The sequence below is a fragment of the Struthio camelus genome, chromosome 3 (assembly GCF_040807025.1).
Source record: "Struthio camelus isolate bStrCam1 chromosome 3, bStrCam1.hap1, whole genome shotgun sequence".
Lineage (NCBI taxonomy): Eukaryota > Metazoa > Chordata > Aves > Struthioniformes > Struthionidae > Struthio > Struthio camelus.
Genome location: NC_090944.1, coordinates 83,228,581 through 83,245,094, shown reverse-complemented (window position 1 = coordinate 83,245,094; position 16,514 = coordinate 83,228,581). Strand labels below are relative to the sequence as shown.

The 16,514-nt window shown below is 36.0% G+C and overlaps 1 protein-coding gene across 9 annotated transcripts in view; it reads left to right on the top strand.

The window, feature by feature from the left end:
• STXBP5 (syntaxin binding protein 5) overlaps positions 1 to 16,514 on the top strand; it is a 112,344-nt gene that overhangs the window by 36,368 nt on the left and 59,462 nt on the right. For all 9 annotated transcript variants that reach the window (XM_068938795.1, XM_068938804.1, XM_068938803.1 and 6 more), the window contains exons 5-7: positions 8,676 to 8,810; positions 10,609 to 10,672; positions 14,288 to 14,371. In XM_068938795.1, coding sequence (XP_068794896.1) covers positions 8,676 to 8,810; positions 10,609 to 10,672; positions 14,288 to 14,371 — 283 coding nt within the window. The remainder of the gene's footprint in view (positions 1 to 8,675; positions 8,811 to 10,608; positions 10,673 to 14,287; positions 14,372 to 16,514) is intronic.

Here is a 16,514-nt window from a genome sequence, read left to right as displayed (position 1 = left end):
CAAGAAGAGTACTCATGAATAAAACTGGGTCTCTCAATTCACAAGTGCTAAGATGTTAGGTACCTAATTAATAAAGCCTTTTAAAAAATTTATGCTGTGGGATTAAGATTTGCTCATAAGTATAACTAACTTCTCTAACATGAATTATTAAAATATTAAATACTGAAATTGAGCCTTGTAGTAATCTGTTCTCTAATGATACTTTAATTTGCAGGCTTGTGCTTTGAAAGCAACTTCAGTGTCTTGGAAATCAGTTTGGGTAAAAGTATAAATAAATTAACAAACTGGAAAAAATGTCCCTGGAGGGAAAACAAAGCCAAATATTACTGAATGACTGTAGAACTTCTCCCATTATATCAGCATTTATGGAGTCCTGGAGCAAATAGTAAAATTTAAGATTATAAACCTGATTGGGAGCCCCTGGACGTAAGCGCGTGAACGTTGCATCAGCAGTATTTGTGTCCTGTTTAATAACAGCTGGGTTTAACGTGTGGCCCAGTTTTCTCCAGTTTTGGTTTTCCAATCTCAGAGCTTAATGGGTAAGAATTAGACCTGAGCAATAAACAATTTTGTAGCATACAATGCTAACTGAAATAATTCATGCTACCCAGATAAAAAGATTTAATTAAAAACTACTCTTGAATCATTAAAAAAATTTTCTTTAAGTGTGTGTGGGGTGAGGGGCGTTGACTCAATGAATTCTGTATTCTCATGGCACAACTTTTTATCAGCTCTGGCTAATTCTCTGATTTTACCTATCTGCAAGAGTGACTGCACGTTGTTTAAAAAAATGCAGTTTCCAGAGTTGATATTTGTTTCATCTGCTGGTAACCTGGCTTGGCTACCTTTCTTTCAGGCTTGTTTTGAACATGTGTCAATTAAGAAATCAAAAATGGACATAGCTTTTTTTTAAATGTGTGTCATGTGTTGAACATTTTGGATAGTCATTTCAAAATTAATTTTGACTATTAAATAACTTGTTAATTAATCGAGAGTGTAGTCTCTGTAGTACATGACTGGAAGATGTTGTGAGTTCTTGCTTTTCTACTCCTGAATTTTAAAGGCGGGAAGTAGTGAGAAAAATTCTTACTTTCTTTTAAAATAATTCTGTGTGTGTGTTATCCATTACAGACTTTGTTCAAAGTGGTGCAAAATGTCTTGATTAGGTAACTTACAGCTTTTCGAATTTGAGTAAAACTTATTTCTTTAAAAATAAATGCCAAGAGTCTTTGAAGAAGCTACTTTTTGTTGAATCTGTAAATGAGTATTAATAAATTGTAAATAAGAAGATGACCATTTAATGGATTCATAGGTATGGACTGCTTTTTGTACCAGTGATGGTTAGCAATTTAAAATAATTCTTTTGAACTGGTGGTGGTTGAAGTTTTTGATACATAACAAATCTGTTAGTTTAAATCACTGGCAAATGTCAGAAGCACAGTACAAAGCAAGCTAGTTTTGCAAGTTTTCTAGCCTTTTGTTCCTGTCGCATTTGTGTGGGTTTTGCAGCTGCTCCGTGTTCTTCTAGTTACCAGTGAAAGTTAGAAAAGTATTAAACCAATGTAGTACTAAGCTTGGCCACTGCTCCCTGACTGTGGGAATGAAGAAGGAGCAGTGTGTAGGGGCCAGGAAAGAGTGCAGGGTGATGCACTCTTGCAACGCAGGTTAACGCATGTGGTAATCCTTTGCTGAATATACAGTCCATAGTGTGTGGACTTACTTGCTGTCCTAGGATTTGTGCGTCTGTGAAAGATTTCGTCACTAAATGACAGTAGAGTTTCTTTGTCATCTACATACATGTATAAATATTCCTACACATAATAAAGTTATTGTGTTTTCACGTGTAATGCAAACCTCATTGAATTTATATGAACTTAGGAACAAACGCAAATGTTAGACTAGATTAACTCTGAAATAAGTATAGTTAAAACTTCTTATTTAAGTATTGAAAGAATGCTGTGAGATAGATGAACTATCTGCCTTTATTGCTCTTGCCATACAAGAATTATTAAATGTCATGCTGTTCTAAGATGTGAAATGTCTAATACGCATCACTGGTGGGACAGGTGACTTTCACAGAACCCAGAGAGGATGCAGCAACAACCTAACTTAATTTTTAAAATTAATGGCGGGGAGGGTAAGAAAGACAAATGTAATAGTTTACTTTGCTACAAAGCAGAAGAAAAGGGAGAGAGAGAGAAATTATGTATTTTGAAGATAGAGACATTAAAATTATAGCTAAGTACGTGTGAAGAACTTTAAAAAAAAAAAAAAAAAATCACTCACCCATGGATGAAAGATGTGTTTAGTAATCAGAGACTTGTTATCCTTCCTGAGCTGTCTCGGATTCCCTGATTTGATGTTGAAAGAAATAGAGGTATAGAGGTCACCTCATTAAATATTGTAATTTTATATCCCAGGTCATGCATTAGCAGACATTAGTTAAAGGAAAGAGAATTTTTCCCTCCTTTCCCCTCACTGCATTTAAAAACTGACCAATTCTGCCACTTTGCGGATAGCAGAAGGCCATACAGGCGTTTTTCTGCCCATGAGAGCAGGTGATGATAAGTGAGGCATTATTTTTTCCCTTCTGTGTGAAATAGTTATGCTAATATCACAGTTTCACTTGCAGCCTTTTTCTGGGATGATGATTTTTTTCCCCCCTGGTGCCCTATGTGTTTTTGAATAGAGTATAACTTAGTAGCAGAAAGATTACAAATACATATCCAAACTTCTGATAGGTTAATATTTGAAATCTTTGTAAAGTCAAAAATATAGCAAGTACAGGTTTAGTATATGACACACCACTAAGTTTTGAACACTTTTTTAAAAACTGAATTTCTAGTTTTCTTACCCTTACACTGTTATCTAAAACCTTTTAGTTATTGGACTTGAAAATGTTGATGATCCACAATGTATTTTTGGAAGGTTTCATCTTGATTCAATAAGTTAGTGAGAGAGAAGGAACTCTTTGTTTTGTTTGGGTTCTTTTTGAATGTCTGGATTTGCTGTATCAACAAAGATCAAATTCCTTTGGAAAATACTTTCCTAAAGCAGTGAGTGCACTTGAGTTGCCACGTGTTGGTGCAGCTGACGAGACAGCGTTGCCTCTCTATTCCCTTCTACTGCCTTTGGCACTGCCATAGAACTGACGTGCCTGGTTTTGTTACTCTGAGATTTCAGGTTTCAAAGAAACAACTTCCAGAAATTGTCTTCATTGCCTAATTAACTTTTTTTCCTGCAGTCTAGTGTTCATTCAGTGCTTTGAGACACATAATGGCCAGCTGCCGCTTCCCCAGGCAGACTTCAACCTCTAATCTTTAAACTCTGTCTGTCTGATGACAGACCTGTGTGCACCAGTGATGGGCGTAATTAATTCTTCCTTGTCCCATAGGAAAGCTTCATCTCAGACGTGTGGCCATTGTTTAAGTCCTCATGCATGACTTCAAGACAAAATATTCAGCCTAAACTGCATATGTTAGAGCAAGCTACCCAGGTGTTTTCTCATGCCAAAGGTGGTGGTTACTCCTGGAATCGCATCATATGTGCTAACATGAGCTCACGAATACATAGGGCAGTAGGTTTTACTGTGGAAAAGGATCCTCAAATCCTTAGGATATGGGTGTGTATTCCTTCAATATTGGAAAATTGCCTTGCTCTTCAAAATCCCTCACCCAAAAAGTTTGTGTGGAGGGGTCTTTTGCCAGCATTACAAACATTGAAGTGGTCCTTTTCTGTTTGCGTGTAAAAACATGGAGATCCCTTCTGAGTGGAGTCCAACTGGAGTTGAAAAGCCATCTCTAATGTGAGAATTAATGAGGCGAAATGTGACTCTGTAAAGGAGAGAACATATAAGCCAAGAAGTAGATTAGGAGCATTGTGCATAATAAAAATATGGATACATGTAGCAACTTGGAAAAGCTTTAGAATTGAGCTTCTTCTGGAAAGAGGTCTAAATAGCCCTACTATCACATCAGTAGATGGTGGTGGTCTCCTGTTTTATTTCTGTTCTCATCTCTTACTTCCCTGTTACTCCCATCTTAACATCACTAGTGAACACCTGAAATTACTTATGCAGTCCTTTGCAGATACTGAACATAGGTTCTCTGAAGGCAGCTGTCCAAGTGAACGTACTCAGAGAAGCATCATTTGGAGTGGTGTTATGGGAAATACATGGGAGTGAAGTACCTCGTCCAGTTTATATGATGTACTGCCTTTGTCCGTATGATCCTACTGGGGACAATTTTAGGATACGTTTAAGAGGAATTCTTCCTCTGTGTATGCCCCCTCACCCTGTCCTTTTTCTTACAGGTATTTTAAGCCTATTGTAGTTACCAGGTCTGGATATAGACCCCTTAGGATTCCTCTTAGGAATAATATAACTTGCTGTAATTACTAATTTGATATGTTGTGGAATGATCACAATAAAGATTTTTCTTAACTAATTTTGACAGATTATCAGAAGAGGCGTGTGGTCTGCAACTAAGAAAGGAAATCCTTTCAGTATGTTTACGTACTGCTTCTTAAAGACTCTCCTGTCACTGTTAATACTCTCCCATAAGCAATAGCACAAATTACATTTTAAGTACAGTAAGAAAAGAAATATTTTTGTGAGTGTTGGCATTTTTCTTTTATCAATGTTCTCTGCTGCTAGTGCACTAGTGGGTTTTCTTTATATAATTTTGCAGAAATGTGTTTCGCAAACAACTTTTTCATCATTTTTGCTTTATGAATATGTATGGAGTGAGGAAGTGAATTTGTGCTTAGGGAAAAGTTCAGATATATTAGAATTTAGAATTGCCTTACCTGTTTGGGCCTCATAACAGTATCTCATTCTAGCAGCGATGTTAGCATATATTAAAATCTTACTGTAGATTTCAGGTTTTGACAAAATAAACGTCTCCTTAAAACCTTGCTTTCTTCTATAAAGAGAATTTTGTTCTTTGTACAGTGATGGGACAGTGAAATATTTGGAATAAAATACTGTGCACAATGGTTGTAATATGCTAAAAGTTCCATCAGCTTCACAGAATGTGCTATACTTAATGAGGTAACTGAAATTTCCTAGGAGACGTAGGAGATGAGATAACATGGTGACTTCACTGTGCCATGAAAGAGCTGGCTGCAAAAGCCTTTCTATTATTTTTTTTTGTTTTCTTTTGTTTGTTTTTGGTTTTTTTCTGTTTGTTTTGAGAGATGTCTCTGTGCTAGTATTTTTGGTCAGAATGGTTTGATACAGGAAAGTGTGTGTGATGCTCTTTTGACTAACTGATTTTTATCAGGCAGCTGGGATTTGTATTCAAGTAAGGCTCTCAAAGAAATTTTATTTGAATTCGGTCTGTGCAGTTTCTCTCCCTTTCCCTCCCTCCCTCCACCCCCCCCCCCCTCTCTCTCTCTCTCTTTAGGCTCTTGTGTATGGATCCCTTTTGGGGTAGGGAGAAAAGGGGAAGAGTGCTTGACTTGTGGAAATGGGCAGAGCATCATACTGCAGTTTCTAGTTGTGTTGATGGTACATATGTTATGGAGAGATTCTGTTATTCTGGTCTTGTGGTGGTAGAAAGATAGATGTCTGAAGGAAAGTGTATGCTTTTCAGAAAAATGTCTGCTGTCCTTGACCAAGTGCTAAACAAGAATGGTGGTTGCTAACCACTGAGAAGGGGATGACCCTGTGACTGAAGTCCTGTTTTGTTTGCTTCCACCAAAACAAGTTTGAGTTCCTTTTAATCCCCAGCCCCATTTTGAATGGAGCAAGATAGTTCATTAGCCACTGATGTAGTTTGCGTGTTGACATGCTATTATGATTTCACAGTATGTTGGGATGCTTGTATCTTCACTGAATTTCAGTTACTAATGGGGCTATATGTTTTCCAACATTGTTTAAAATTCACATAATGTTTAAGGTGTAGCCTTAATATTGGAAAAAGAAGCTCAGTACGTGGCCTTCAATGTTGGAAATGTCCTGTAAATTGAGTGCTAAAACAAATGAAGTGTCTGAAAAGAATCACTTCAAGTAGAAAAAACTGTAATTTAATTTCTGAAAGTGGAAGGCATGCCTCCTTTGTTTATCAACAAGGGAAAAAAGAAACAGAAAATGAAGCTACGTTTGTGAGTGGAATAACGCTTATCACACTCAAGGTGAAACTGATTCTTTTAATGTGGCAGGATCAGTATGATGAACTTTTGGATTTAATTGGTCATCAGTTGTGCTGTGAACCGTTACAACTGTAAAGAATGTTTTTAGCCGATATGATATTCATCCAGCACTTTTTGTTATGGTAGAAGACTGGTAAAAGTACATATATTGAAGGATAAGGTTAAGAGCTGTTTTGTATTTGTTTGTATGTTTTATATGCATGTGTTTACATGACAATTCTGAAGTCCTTTCAACTTCTGATTTTGAGATTTTTGTAAATATTTTGTAAAGCTACTTGCTCAACTGTAATTTACTCTTTTGATGTGGAAGCATTTAATTGCATGCTAACTGTTGACAAAATTAATCTTACTTGCACAGAGCAGGCAGTGAGTTGAGTACAGCTGCAAAGTTCAGAACTATTCAAGAAAAGTGTCAAGTGTAGTAAGTGGTCAGAGGCACTTTTTTTCTGTAAGGGTTGCCCTTTTTCTGTGGCACTCGAAGTTTCAGCCCCGACTTATATTTTTGCCTCCCTTTAGATGATAGGAGGTAGACTCTGTTTTTCATAATTAGAGAGCATTGGACAACCAGAGGTGACAGTATTAACTCTTAGGTCAAAACGGATGGACCTGTGGCCCTGCTCCTGAGTGCAGTCTCTGGCTCCTAAGCTGTGCTTTTAGATCTGACAGGCCTGCCTGCAGGACCTGCTGGCATGGAAAGTCCTGGCACGAAGAGAAGCTGTGGCTTTGCAGAGCGAGGGTTTGTGTTTCACCTCGTGCCTCACACTGCACCACTTCCCTGGTTATATATAAGGAGAGCTTTTCTCATGGGCAATAAGGTTTTTGGGGTCTGCCTAATGAGAGTATGTAGAGATGTGTGATTTAATATCTAATAAAATCATTTTTTTTTTTTTTTTTTCAAGGATGCTGGTGAAACTGCAGTATGTGCAGATTACTGTGTATAATAAAAATGTAATAACCTCTACAACTTCAGTGTGCTAGAGGAGCATTTTAAATCTTGTACATAGTTCTCTTCTTCTTTAAGACATCACTGAAAAAAGCTAATACAGCCTTTCAAGCACCGGAAATCAAGAAAATTAGAAAATGCAGAAATTGAAGATTGGCTTAATCAAACAGCATTCCCTAACTAGAAAAAAAAAATAATGATATAAAACAGTAAAAATGGTACACTTGAGATCCAGTTGGTATGGGAACCTTAACTTTTGAAGCTTGTAATACAATTTAACATCTTTTCAGCCATTAGCAAGTTTTTGCATTGCTGCTGTTAATCGTTGTTTTCTTGCTGAAGCCAAGTGTGTATATACAGCATCTAAGGGTCTAAGTTGTTTGGGGTCTTTGCATAAATAATTATGAACAGGCTTGTGAAGTGATGCTTGGATTTGGCAAGAAAGGAGTCCAACAGAGAGAAAATAAGAAGTAGTGCAAATCTGTAAAGCTAAGGATTAGAACTGACAGAACAAATTGCCATTGAATAAATATTTTACCATATCATGGAAACATTTGTGAAAGCCTGAGATTGGTGGTCGTGGTCTAGGTATTTTGTCTCATTTATTTCCATACTGGATCTTGTCAGAGTAAATGTTTTAGAATTTCTAGTTTGGGCAAGTTTCTAGGCTTTAACTTTTAAGATAGTATTTCTGTTCTACAGGAAGCTCAAATATTTTTAGAAACTGCAATTCCTACAGGGAGATCAATACCTTAGCAATTTTAAAGACAAAATAAGCAGTAATTAGGACTGAAGAAGTTGGTCAGATATACTAAATTTTCAAATACTAATGTTTGCAGTGGATCTACAGTCACAGAACAGTTCTCTGGTGGTACAGACAGCTGTTAGCTTTTGTTTCTTGTTCAGATATTCTCCTCTAGCAACAGAAGAGAAAAGCAGAAGGCAGGAAATTAAAGCATGGTTTAAGTAAAGTAATATCCCAAAATTTAAACGACTTTTTCAATGATTTCTATAATTACATAGGCTTTAGTATTGATTTTAGGTTTGCTCTTTGGGGATACTTTGGGTTATGTGTAAACTTGCATTTGTCTTACTTTAAGTTCTGCCTTCATCTCCTCACTTGAAACCAGCTAAAACAGCAGAAGGTTACTTCTAAAAAATCTTCTGTTCTTTAAAACTTGAAATTAACAGTAGATTTAAAAGTGAGGTTTATAATTTATAGCATAGGAGTAGTGAATTTTAAGTTTAAAATGGCAGAAACCTTAAGAAAAACTTTCAATTGATAGTTTTCCAAGGTGACTGTGTGATTTTTATTTGAATTGTCTAACAGTTTTAGAATACCATGGTTTCTGTTTCTTATTTAATCCAAGTTTTACATTGCCCGTGAACCTCCCAGAAGTAGGAAAAGCAGGCAAAACCAGTACATGACAAAAGTAAATGGTTATATTTCTTCCCATTTGCATGCTGCCTTTCTTCTAGTTTTTTGGTAGTGTTAGAGATTTAAAGAACTATAGCTTTTATAAAAGGCTTTATTTTGTTTTGTTGGTTTTTTTTTTTTTTTTTGGACACTCTCTTGCAGGATAACTTTTTGTCATCTGCCTTTCCAAAGCAAATGGCTATATGTGGGCACCGAAAGAGGAAATATTCACATTGTCAATGTGGAATCATTCACTCTCTCAGGCTATGTCATCATGTGGAATAAAGCCATTGAACTGTGAGTTTAATCAAGTATTGTCTATTGAGGGGATGGAACAGCAGTGTCCCAGATGTTGTTAATATCAACTGCAGAAATGTCATTGTTACCTAGTGTGGCCTCCCTATTAGACTCATTAAACAGACAATATAATCCAAGTATATTAATAGTCATTTAAGTACATCTTATTCTCATGAATGTGAAGTGTTACAGAGTATATAAACAAAGTATATTAATAGTCATGTAAGTACATTTTATTCTCATAAATGCGAAATGTTAATGTTAATCTATGTATCTGTTTCTGCCTTAAACAGTTTGATCATAGTGCCTGCAATGGAGATAAAAATCATTAACTGTGGTGATAAAGAATTAGAAAATTTAATGTATATTATGTTAAAGTATGGCATGTGGCTGGTATTTAGGGGAAATGTGACTTTTATAGTTGAGGGTTAAGGTCCAGATGGAGGTGATTAGTTTAAGGTCAGCATCATCTTTTTTGTTGCAAATCTTTCTTATTTGATCAGAGGCTGTGATGCCCAGAACTCTATATAACATCAACATGTTTTCTAGAATACTTAGCTTCAGTAGTCCTTATCAGATCACTTCCAGAGCATAAAGATACATGTTTGGACATGACTAATATATACTGAGTATGAAATTACTGGCTGTAAATGTAAATTTAAACGAGCCTGTTCTGAGGACAAAGTATTTTTTTACAGCTACTTTCGTTTCACCCCCTTTTTTAATAATAGAATTGTATATGAAATGTAGGAGTTTGTAGGTGAAAACATATGTCATATGTGGTTAAAGAGGTATTAAAACTAATATTTTGTTCCCAGAATGTTATATCTGTCTTTAAAACATATATGAAATTCATTACTTACCAAAGACTTTTAAAATAAACACAGGAATAGTCCACCTTCTTCAGTAGCAAGAAGCCAACATAATACTGTTGGCATAAAACTGTACTGTTTTAATAATGTCCATACTTGGACAGTACATGATTAAAATTAGAAACTGTTCAAATATTAAAAACGACTGAATGTTCGATGTCTGGAAGTGAGCTATCCCCTTCATTGCACACAAAATGAAGGCAGGTTTCTGATTTATTTAAAGCATTAAAAACATTGCTAAGCCTCTCTTGAGTTTTGTTAGCTATTCCAATTTGACAAACTGTGTTTTGGGTGTCCTATACCATCCCATTCCTCCCCCTGCCCCACCACAACTGCTTTCAGAAATACCTCAAGTCTTGAAAGACAAAAGGCTCGCTAATAGCTAAAGGAGACTTCTTGCAAGACTTGCTTCTTCCAGCATAAAAATAAAATTGTGTCCAACTGTGCCAACTTTGTTGTAACACACATTTAAATGCAGATAAAGCTAACAATAGCTTTTTCTGCATTGGAAATAAGCAGCAAATGAATTCTGTTTCTTTTTACAAAAAGGGAAGATATAAATGCTTAAAAAATAAGTAGAAAGCATTTACTGACTTGAAGATAAAAGTACAAGAGTGACTTCACGCTGGAATGTCATTAAGTCTTAAAATAGCTTACATGGAGTTTATAGCTGCAGATTTTATATGTCCAATGTGTAAGCTTAAGTTAGGTTTAGCTTAATCAGTGTATTAAGGAGTCTAATTTCATTTTTTGAAAAAGTTGACTGCTTCATTGTTTGTCTGTATTTCTTAATGTTTCACTGTGAAAGTAGAGAGATTTAATTTTTGTACCACTTGCAATCATTTAATGAGGTTTTTTTTTTGGTAATAAAATTTTGCGCAAGGGGAAACTTTTCTTTTAATTAAGTGGATATGTTTCTTGTTTAGGTCATCCAAATCTCACCCAGGACCTATTGTCCATATTAGTGACAATCCAATGGATGAAGGAAAGGTAGTATATGTGTAAAGACTATTAAATCATTGTTTTGCAAGTAAGATGTTTTATTTTTGAAAGTGTTTGTGAACACTGCTGCTTCTTAAGGAGGGATTGAGTAAAATGATGATGTTGGAAGCATGAAAGGAAAGATAGATCAAGATTTTGGTATCAAAAAACATGAAGCAAAGTACAGACATGACTGTAGGGAAACACTCTAGTCAGATAAACTGGGATAAGTCGAATGCATCTTGTAATTAGCAACATTTGAAAACAGAGGTGAAAGTGCTTAATTGCAAAAATCCTTGAAAACAGAAGCAAGGAAGCTAAAGTATTGTGGTAAGCAGTATGTTATTGACCAAAAAACAAACCTAACCTGAGTGCAGAAGTAGTTGCATGGAAAGTAAATAAATTTTATAATGGTCTTAGGCTATTGCCGTTTTAGAACTCTTAAACGCTTTGTGGTCACTGAAGTATATTTATATAGGATGTTATGTACTTTTCTTTTGTTTAGCTAATTCAAGGCAGCAATTTTGAAGGGATTCAAGGTCTAACTGACCTAACGTTATTTAGCAGCTATAATAAATCACATAAAACCTAACTGGCCTGTGGTACCACTGGGTGCTTCAGAAAAATCCTCTTGACCCGAACATATTAGAAAGAACTATGTGTTAGACTTCTCATCTTGTGAGATAACATTAATAACATGATCTTTTTATCTTGATAAAACTTTTTTCACAGTACACATTCTCACAAGACGCCCGTTTTCATATACTGTGACACAGCGGCCACAAAGCACAACTTGATTTCTCCCTTTACACTGGGAGCAGTTGATTGTGTTAAAGTAACAGATTCCAGGAAACCCTCAGAAGGCTGTATTAAGGAAAGAAATGCTTCCATTTGTGCTGGAGTAGCATCTTGTCCATGTTTTCTATGTGCCTTATTCCACACAGCGTTGCATGTTGTAGAATCATTTATGCATGGTCAAGTGTGTGGAGTGACACTGCATATTTTGATTCTGCTGTAATGCACTCACTTCAGTCATATTTGCAAGACTGAGTCTATGCTTCAGGTATCTGATCTCTCCAACAAGTCTTAGGTTGGTACCATATGGATTACTTACCCTTTTGAAGGTTCTTCAGATTCTTTAACTTGTGTGCTTCTTACAGTTATTTAGAAGATCTAACTGATCCACTGCAGCTTCTATCCAGATGCTGTGGTGCACACTGAAGAATAACCGTGAAGGATTTTCCTTAATCTCAGCAGTAGGAATAAAGCCTAATATGAAAGAGGGTTTTGAAAACAGTAGTCCATATGCATCTCTTTTCCAAAACAATGTAGAGCCCTGACAAAAGCATGGTCATAATTTAGTGAGATATACCAGAGAGACCTAGATGTCCCTTTAAACAGGTTTTTATTAATGACTCCCCTCTAGAGTGCTCAGGTCTAAGTGATTGAACAGATTGACTTAAGTGCCAAATGTTTATTTTTGTTGGTGTGAACTCAGTTTTCACACTGTGTATTTGTCAGTCTTTGGCATTCACGGAAATATTCCTAGGATGTTTTGAACTCCCAAATGTGAAGAGTCTTCTAGGAGAAGGACAGTAATTTTGTTTTCTCTGCCCTATGTGCAGGAGAAATATAATTTTTCTGCTTACCTTTTTTTATTTTGACACATTTACATTTTAAGTAGTGAGTAAAAGTGCAAAGTTCAGGGAGTGGTAGTTACGTCTCAGCAGTGGTTTGAATGTTTTAATAGCATACTAGCTTTAAGCTTGTGTTGTAGACTCCTGAGGATTCAGTCTAAGAAGGAGAATTTTACGAGTAGATCTTTTGCATTTGGATCGAGCTCACTGAATTAAGTGCGTGACTCTAATGCTTTTCCCATTAGAGTTAAGTTTGAATCCCGTTCCAGAATCGTGGGCCCTGGAGTATGAGTGAAGGTAGTGAAGCTATGGTGACTTCAGAAGAGACAAATGACCTATTGGTTCTGGTGAATTCCACGCACCCTCCTCCCACTTAGCCATTGTCAATTAAAGGTTAAGGCTTCTTGTTTTTTTTTTTTTTTTTTTATCAGTCATGGTATTCCTCGGTGTTGTAGGATTGGCCTTTACATTTCTCTCCTTTCTCACAAGAAAGATATTGCTGAAAATAAAAGCCATACAATTGCTAGAACCTCCTGTGTACGACATTTTTAAAACTTGCCCAGGCTATTAGACTGCTATGTGTTGTGATTTTTCTAATGTTTAAAACTAAAATAGGAAAGGAACAAAGTACGTATCTTATTTTAAAAATATCTTCCTTACCATAATGATATGCCTGACAGTGTAGTGGGGGAAAAATATCTAATATTCACTTTACCAGTTTACTTTTTATTTCACAGTTTTACCAGATAAATATATTTACTATTTTAGGGTATTCTAGTGCTGTAGAGCACTGAAATATATCAAATATTTTATATTTAAGCTGCTAGGAGAACCTCTATTATTTTTCATATTTGAACTAACTGATTTTTCATATTTGAACTAACTGGTGACCTTGAAAATGTTTACATGCTGAAAAGGCTGTCAAGTCAAAACTTCTAGGGACAGCAGGAGACCAAAGTGATGTTGATCTCCATCCCTGACTACACAGGCATGTATACAACGGCAGTGTGTTAACTGGGTAGCTTGAAGGTTTCTTGTTTGCTCACAGGAAATAGGTTGTTTCGACAGCAAGTAGATCCTCTTCTTCTGTAGCAACATTGCTCAGAGGGAGGATCTCAAAATGGGGCTCTAGCTACTGTGAAAGGTGAAGCTTCATTGCCCTCTTGTAGTACGTAACAAGTACCAAAACTGTTACTACTGCCTTATGTTGAGCTTGTTTTTCTATCTAAAGTGGCCTTTAAGGAAAACAAAACAACTTAGATCCTCAACAATATGTTAATTCAGATCTTTGTGCCCTGCAGAAATGGTTTAGAATTTTGCTTCTAGGGAAATGATGATTTTGAAAATGACTTAATTTCTCTCTAGGTTTCCTTTTAGCAGCTAACATGTTTGCCTTAGCCTTCCATTAGGCAGTTTTCTCAATAGTGATTAACATCTGGAGCAAGTTTATAGCACATAGTTTCCTTATAGACAGTAAGCGGTTACCTAAAACCTCAGGAAGGGACAGTGTGTTCTTCCAGCTAATCTTAGCAGACCGGATGGATGCCAGTGAGCGAGAAAACAGGTTAGTGAATAAAAAGTAGTTGTGTGTCACGCTCATGTTTGTGTCCACCCTCCCACCCCCATTTTCACCTAGAAAGGATTATCTTCAGGAAAGAATTTTACATCGGCTGTTATGGGACACAAAGGGATTTCCAAGGACTCTTCTGAAGATAAATGCAAAATATTTTCTAACATTGTATTAGCTTCAGTTGTGTTAGCGTTGTATTAGCTGGAAGTTTAGGAGAACAACAAAGCAAGTACAAAGTAAATCACCTTTCAAATAGTGAGAAGCTGTGAAAACCTCAGCAATTTCTGTCTTTACACAACTTCCAGTTATTTCATTTAATGTTATGCTGTATCTCCATGGGGCAAGAGCTATAGGTATTGTAAACAATGTTTTTTGCTTCTCTGTATGAAGACTTCATGGTTATGCTTATTATTGCAGCTTTTGATTGGCTTTGAATCTGGAACAGTGGTGTTGTGGGATCTGAAGTCAAAGAAGGCGGATTACAGATACACACATGATGAGGTAATAAGAGGGTTTTTTTGTCAGTGTTCCTTTTTCAGTAGCACTTCCTTTGTAGTTCTTCCTTTTGTGAATGAACTGTTTTTTAAAATGTTTTCTTTAAATGAATAGTAGTATGCAGTCTTCCCCGTACTGCCTAGCATTTATGCAAATGTATCTGTGTTACTTATAAAAAGGATATCATTTGCTATTCTAAAGATACAGTTTTTGAGATTCTATTTATTTCTTCTCCTGCTCCTGTCACCAGCAGATCAATAAATAGGTCTTTTTGAAATTGCAAGTATATGAAGCTTTCTCTAAATCTAAAACAGCCCTAGGGTTTGAATAATAGAAACTTCAGATTGAATAAGTGTCTATTAAGTTGAAAATTGGTGCAATAAGTGGTAGCATGGATTGGATTTCTCTGCTAATTTGCATGGAGGGACAATTTTTTTCAGCTCTTCATCCATTACAGAGAAATGTTGACTCTTTCACGTATGTTAAGAACTGGAGTCTTCACTTGAAACAGGATGGTGCAGCAATCTACAATTTTGGAATCTTTCAGATACTCTGAAATGTGATTAAAGAGAAACCACTAAACTGACTCACTAGGATGTTTCTGATAAATAAACCTTTCCTTTGTGTGTTAAAATCAAGGTTTGAGTTCAAGCTGAGGGAAGTTTAAATTTAGCAATGGTTGAATTATGTTTATTCCTTAAAACTTGATTTTGAGAAAATATAGGCTGGTAGAAAGACTGAGGTTAAGAAAAATCATTCAACATACTGTGCATCTTTATATATTTCATTTAAGGTTATAGCATAAAATCAATGATTAATTTATTGTAAAATGTCTACATCATTGTTCACTACCAGCTAGGCATGTTTCTCCTTGTATCACAAAGGGCATGATGTTTTCCCTAGTCGTCTTCTGAAGTTTTCAGAAGACATGTATCTTTTTGCTCTGGCTCGGTACAAATAGTGTGTTTCCTCTAGGAATGGAGAGTTTCTCTGAAGTGGGGGGGAAAATCTCTCAAAAGCCTAAACATTAGTGTAGTTGAAGATGATTCCATGACAGAAGGCGACCAAAATTGAACGAAGATGAAAACAAATGCTGATGATATTCTCTTTAATTCTCTCTCTCCCTGCCCCCCCCCATACATTAAATCTCTCTCTCGCACAAGTGCACGCTGCTTGTTCATTAAAGCTTCTAGAGCTTGGTTTGCTTTGTGTTTTCTGGAAATCACCAGAGCTGGTGATATCTTTCTGCTCAGAAATTCCAATCTGAGCCTCAAAGTACGTTATGTGAAGAGCAATCTCCCTCTGTGGGTTTGTTATCCTACCTTCTCATTTCGTTGCATACATCTAATTCATTCCCTCTCTATCACTTGATTTTATAGACTTCTTTGTATCTCCATTGTCTTTTTCTAATCTAAGTCTTTCCTAATATTATAGGTCTTTCTGTACCTCTTGTAAGCTCTTCTTGCTCTTCTCTGAAGTCTTAGTAGTAGTTCTTATTCTTGCAAAATAATAAAATTCCAATAGTTTTTATGGACAGTCTCCTTAACAGAAAAGAGAAAAGCCGTCTCAGTTGCTCAACACTGAAAGAAAGCACTGTAGATAGGTAAATAACTTGAGTTTCTGAGTCTCAGACAGGTAACACCATAACTGATATAAAGAAAAAAGTGAGTGACTGACAAGCAGTATTGGAATTCTCGTAATAAGATAGTAAACCGTTCATTCTAGTTCAATAACTTAGCAATTCAAATAATTTATCCAAAAAGGAAATATCTGTATGTGTATAGTAAGGAAATCGTTTTTTTTCAGTGATAGACTAGTACAGTTGTATAGATTTTAAAGTAGAATGGAAACTCAGAAGTGGGGGAGATCATGAGTGACTTGAGCAGGGCACAGAGGAGGATGCAACTAATCACAGTTATAGGTAAGAGAAGCGACCAATAGGCAAAATTTTAGGCAGAAACAAATTATCTGTGTCCATGTGAAATTTGACTGATACATCTTAAATTTTGTTAAAATATTTTTGAGGCTGACATTAGTTTCATTCTCTTACCAAACATGGTCATAGTTTTCTTAGTAGCATGTAATACTGACCAGAGTTAAAATAATACATTAGTCACAATGAGATGGTGTTGCATCTTTTTTAAGATAT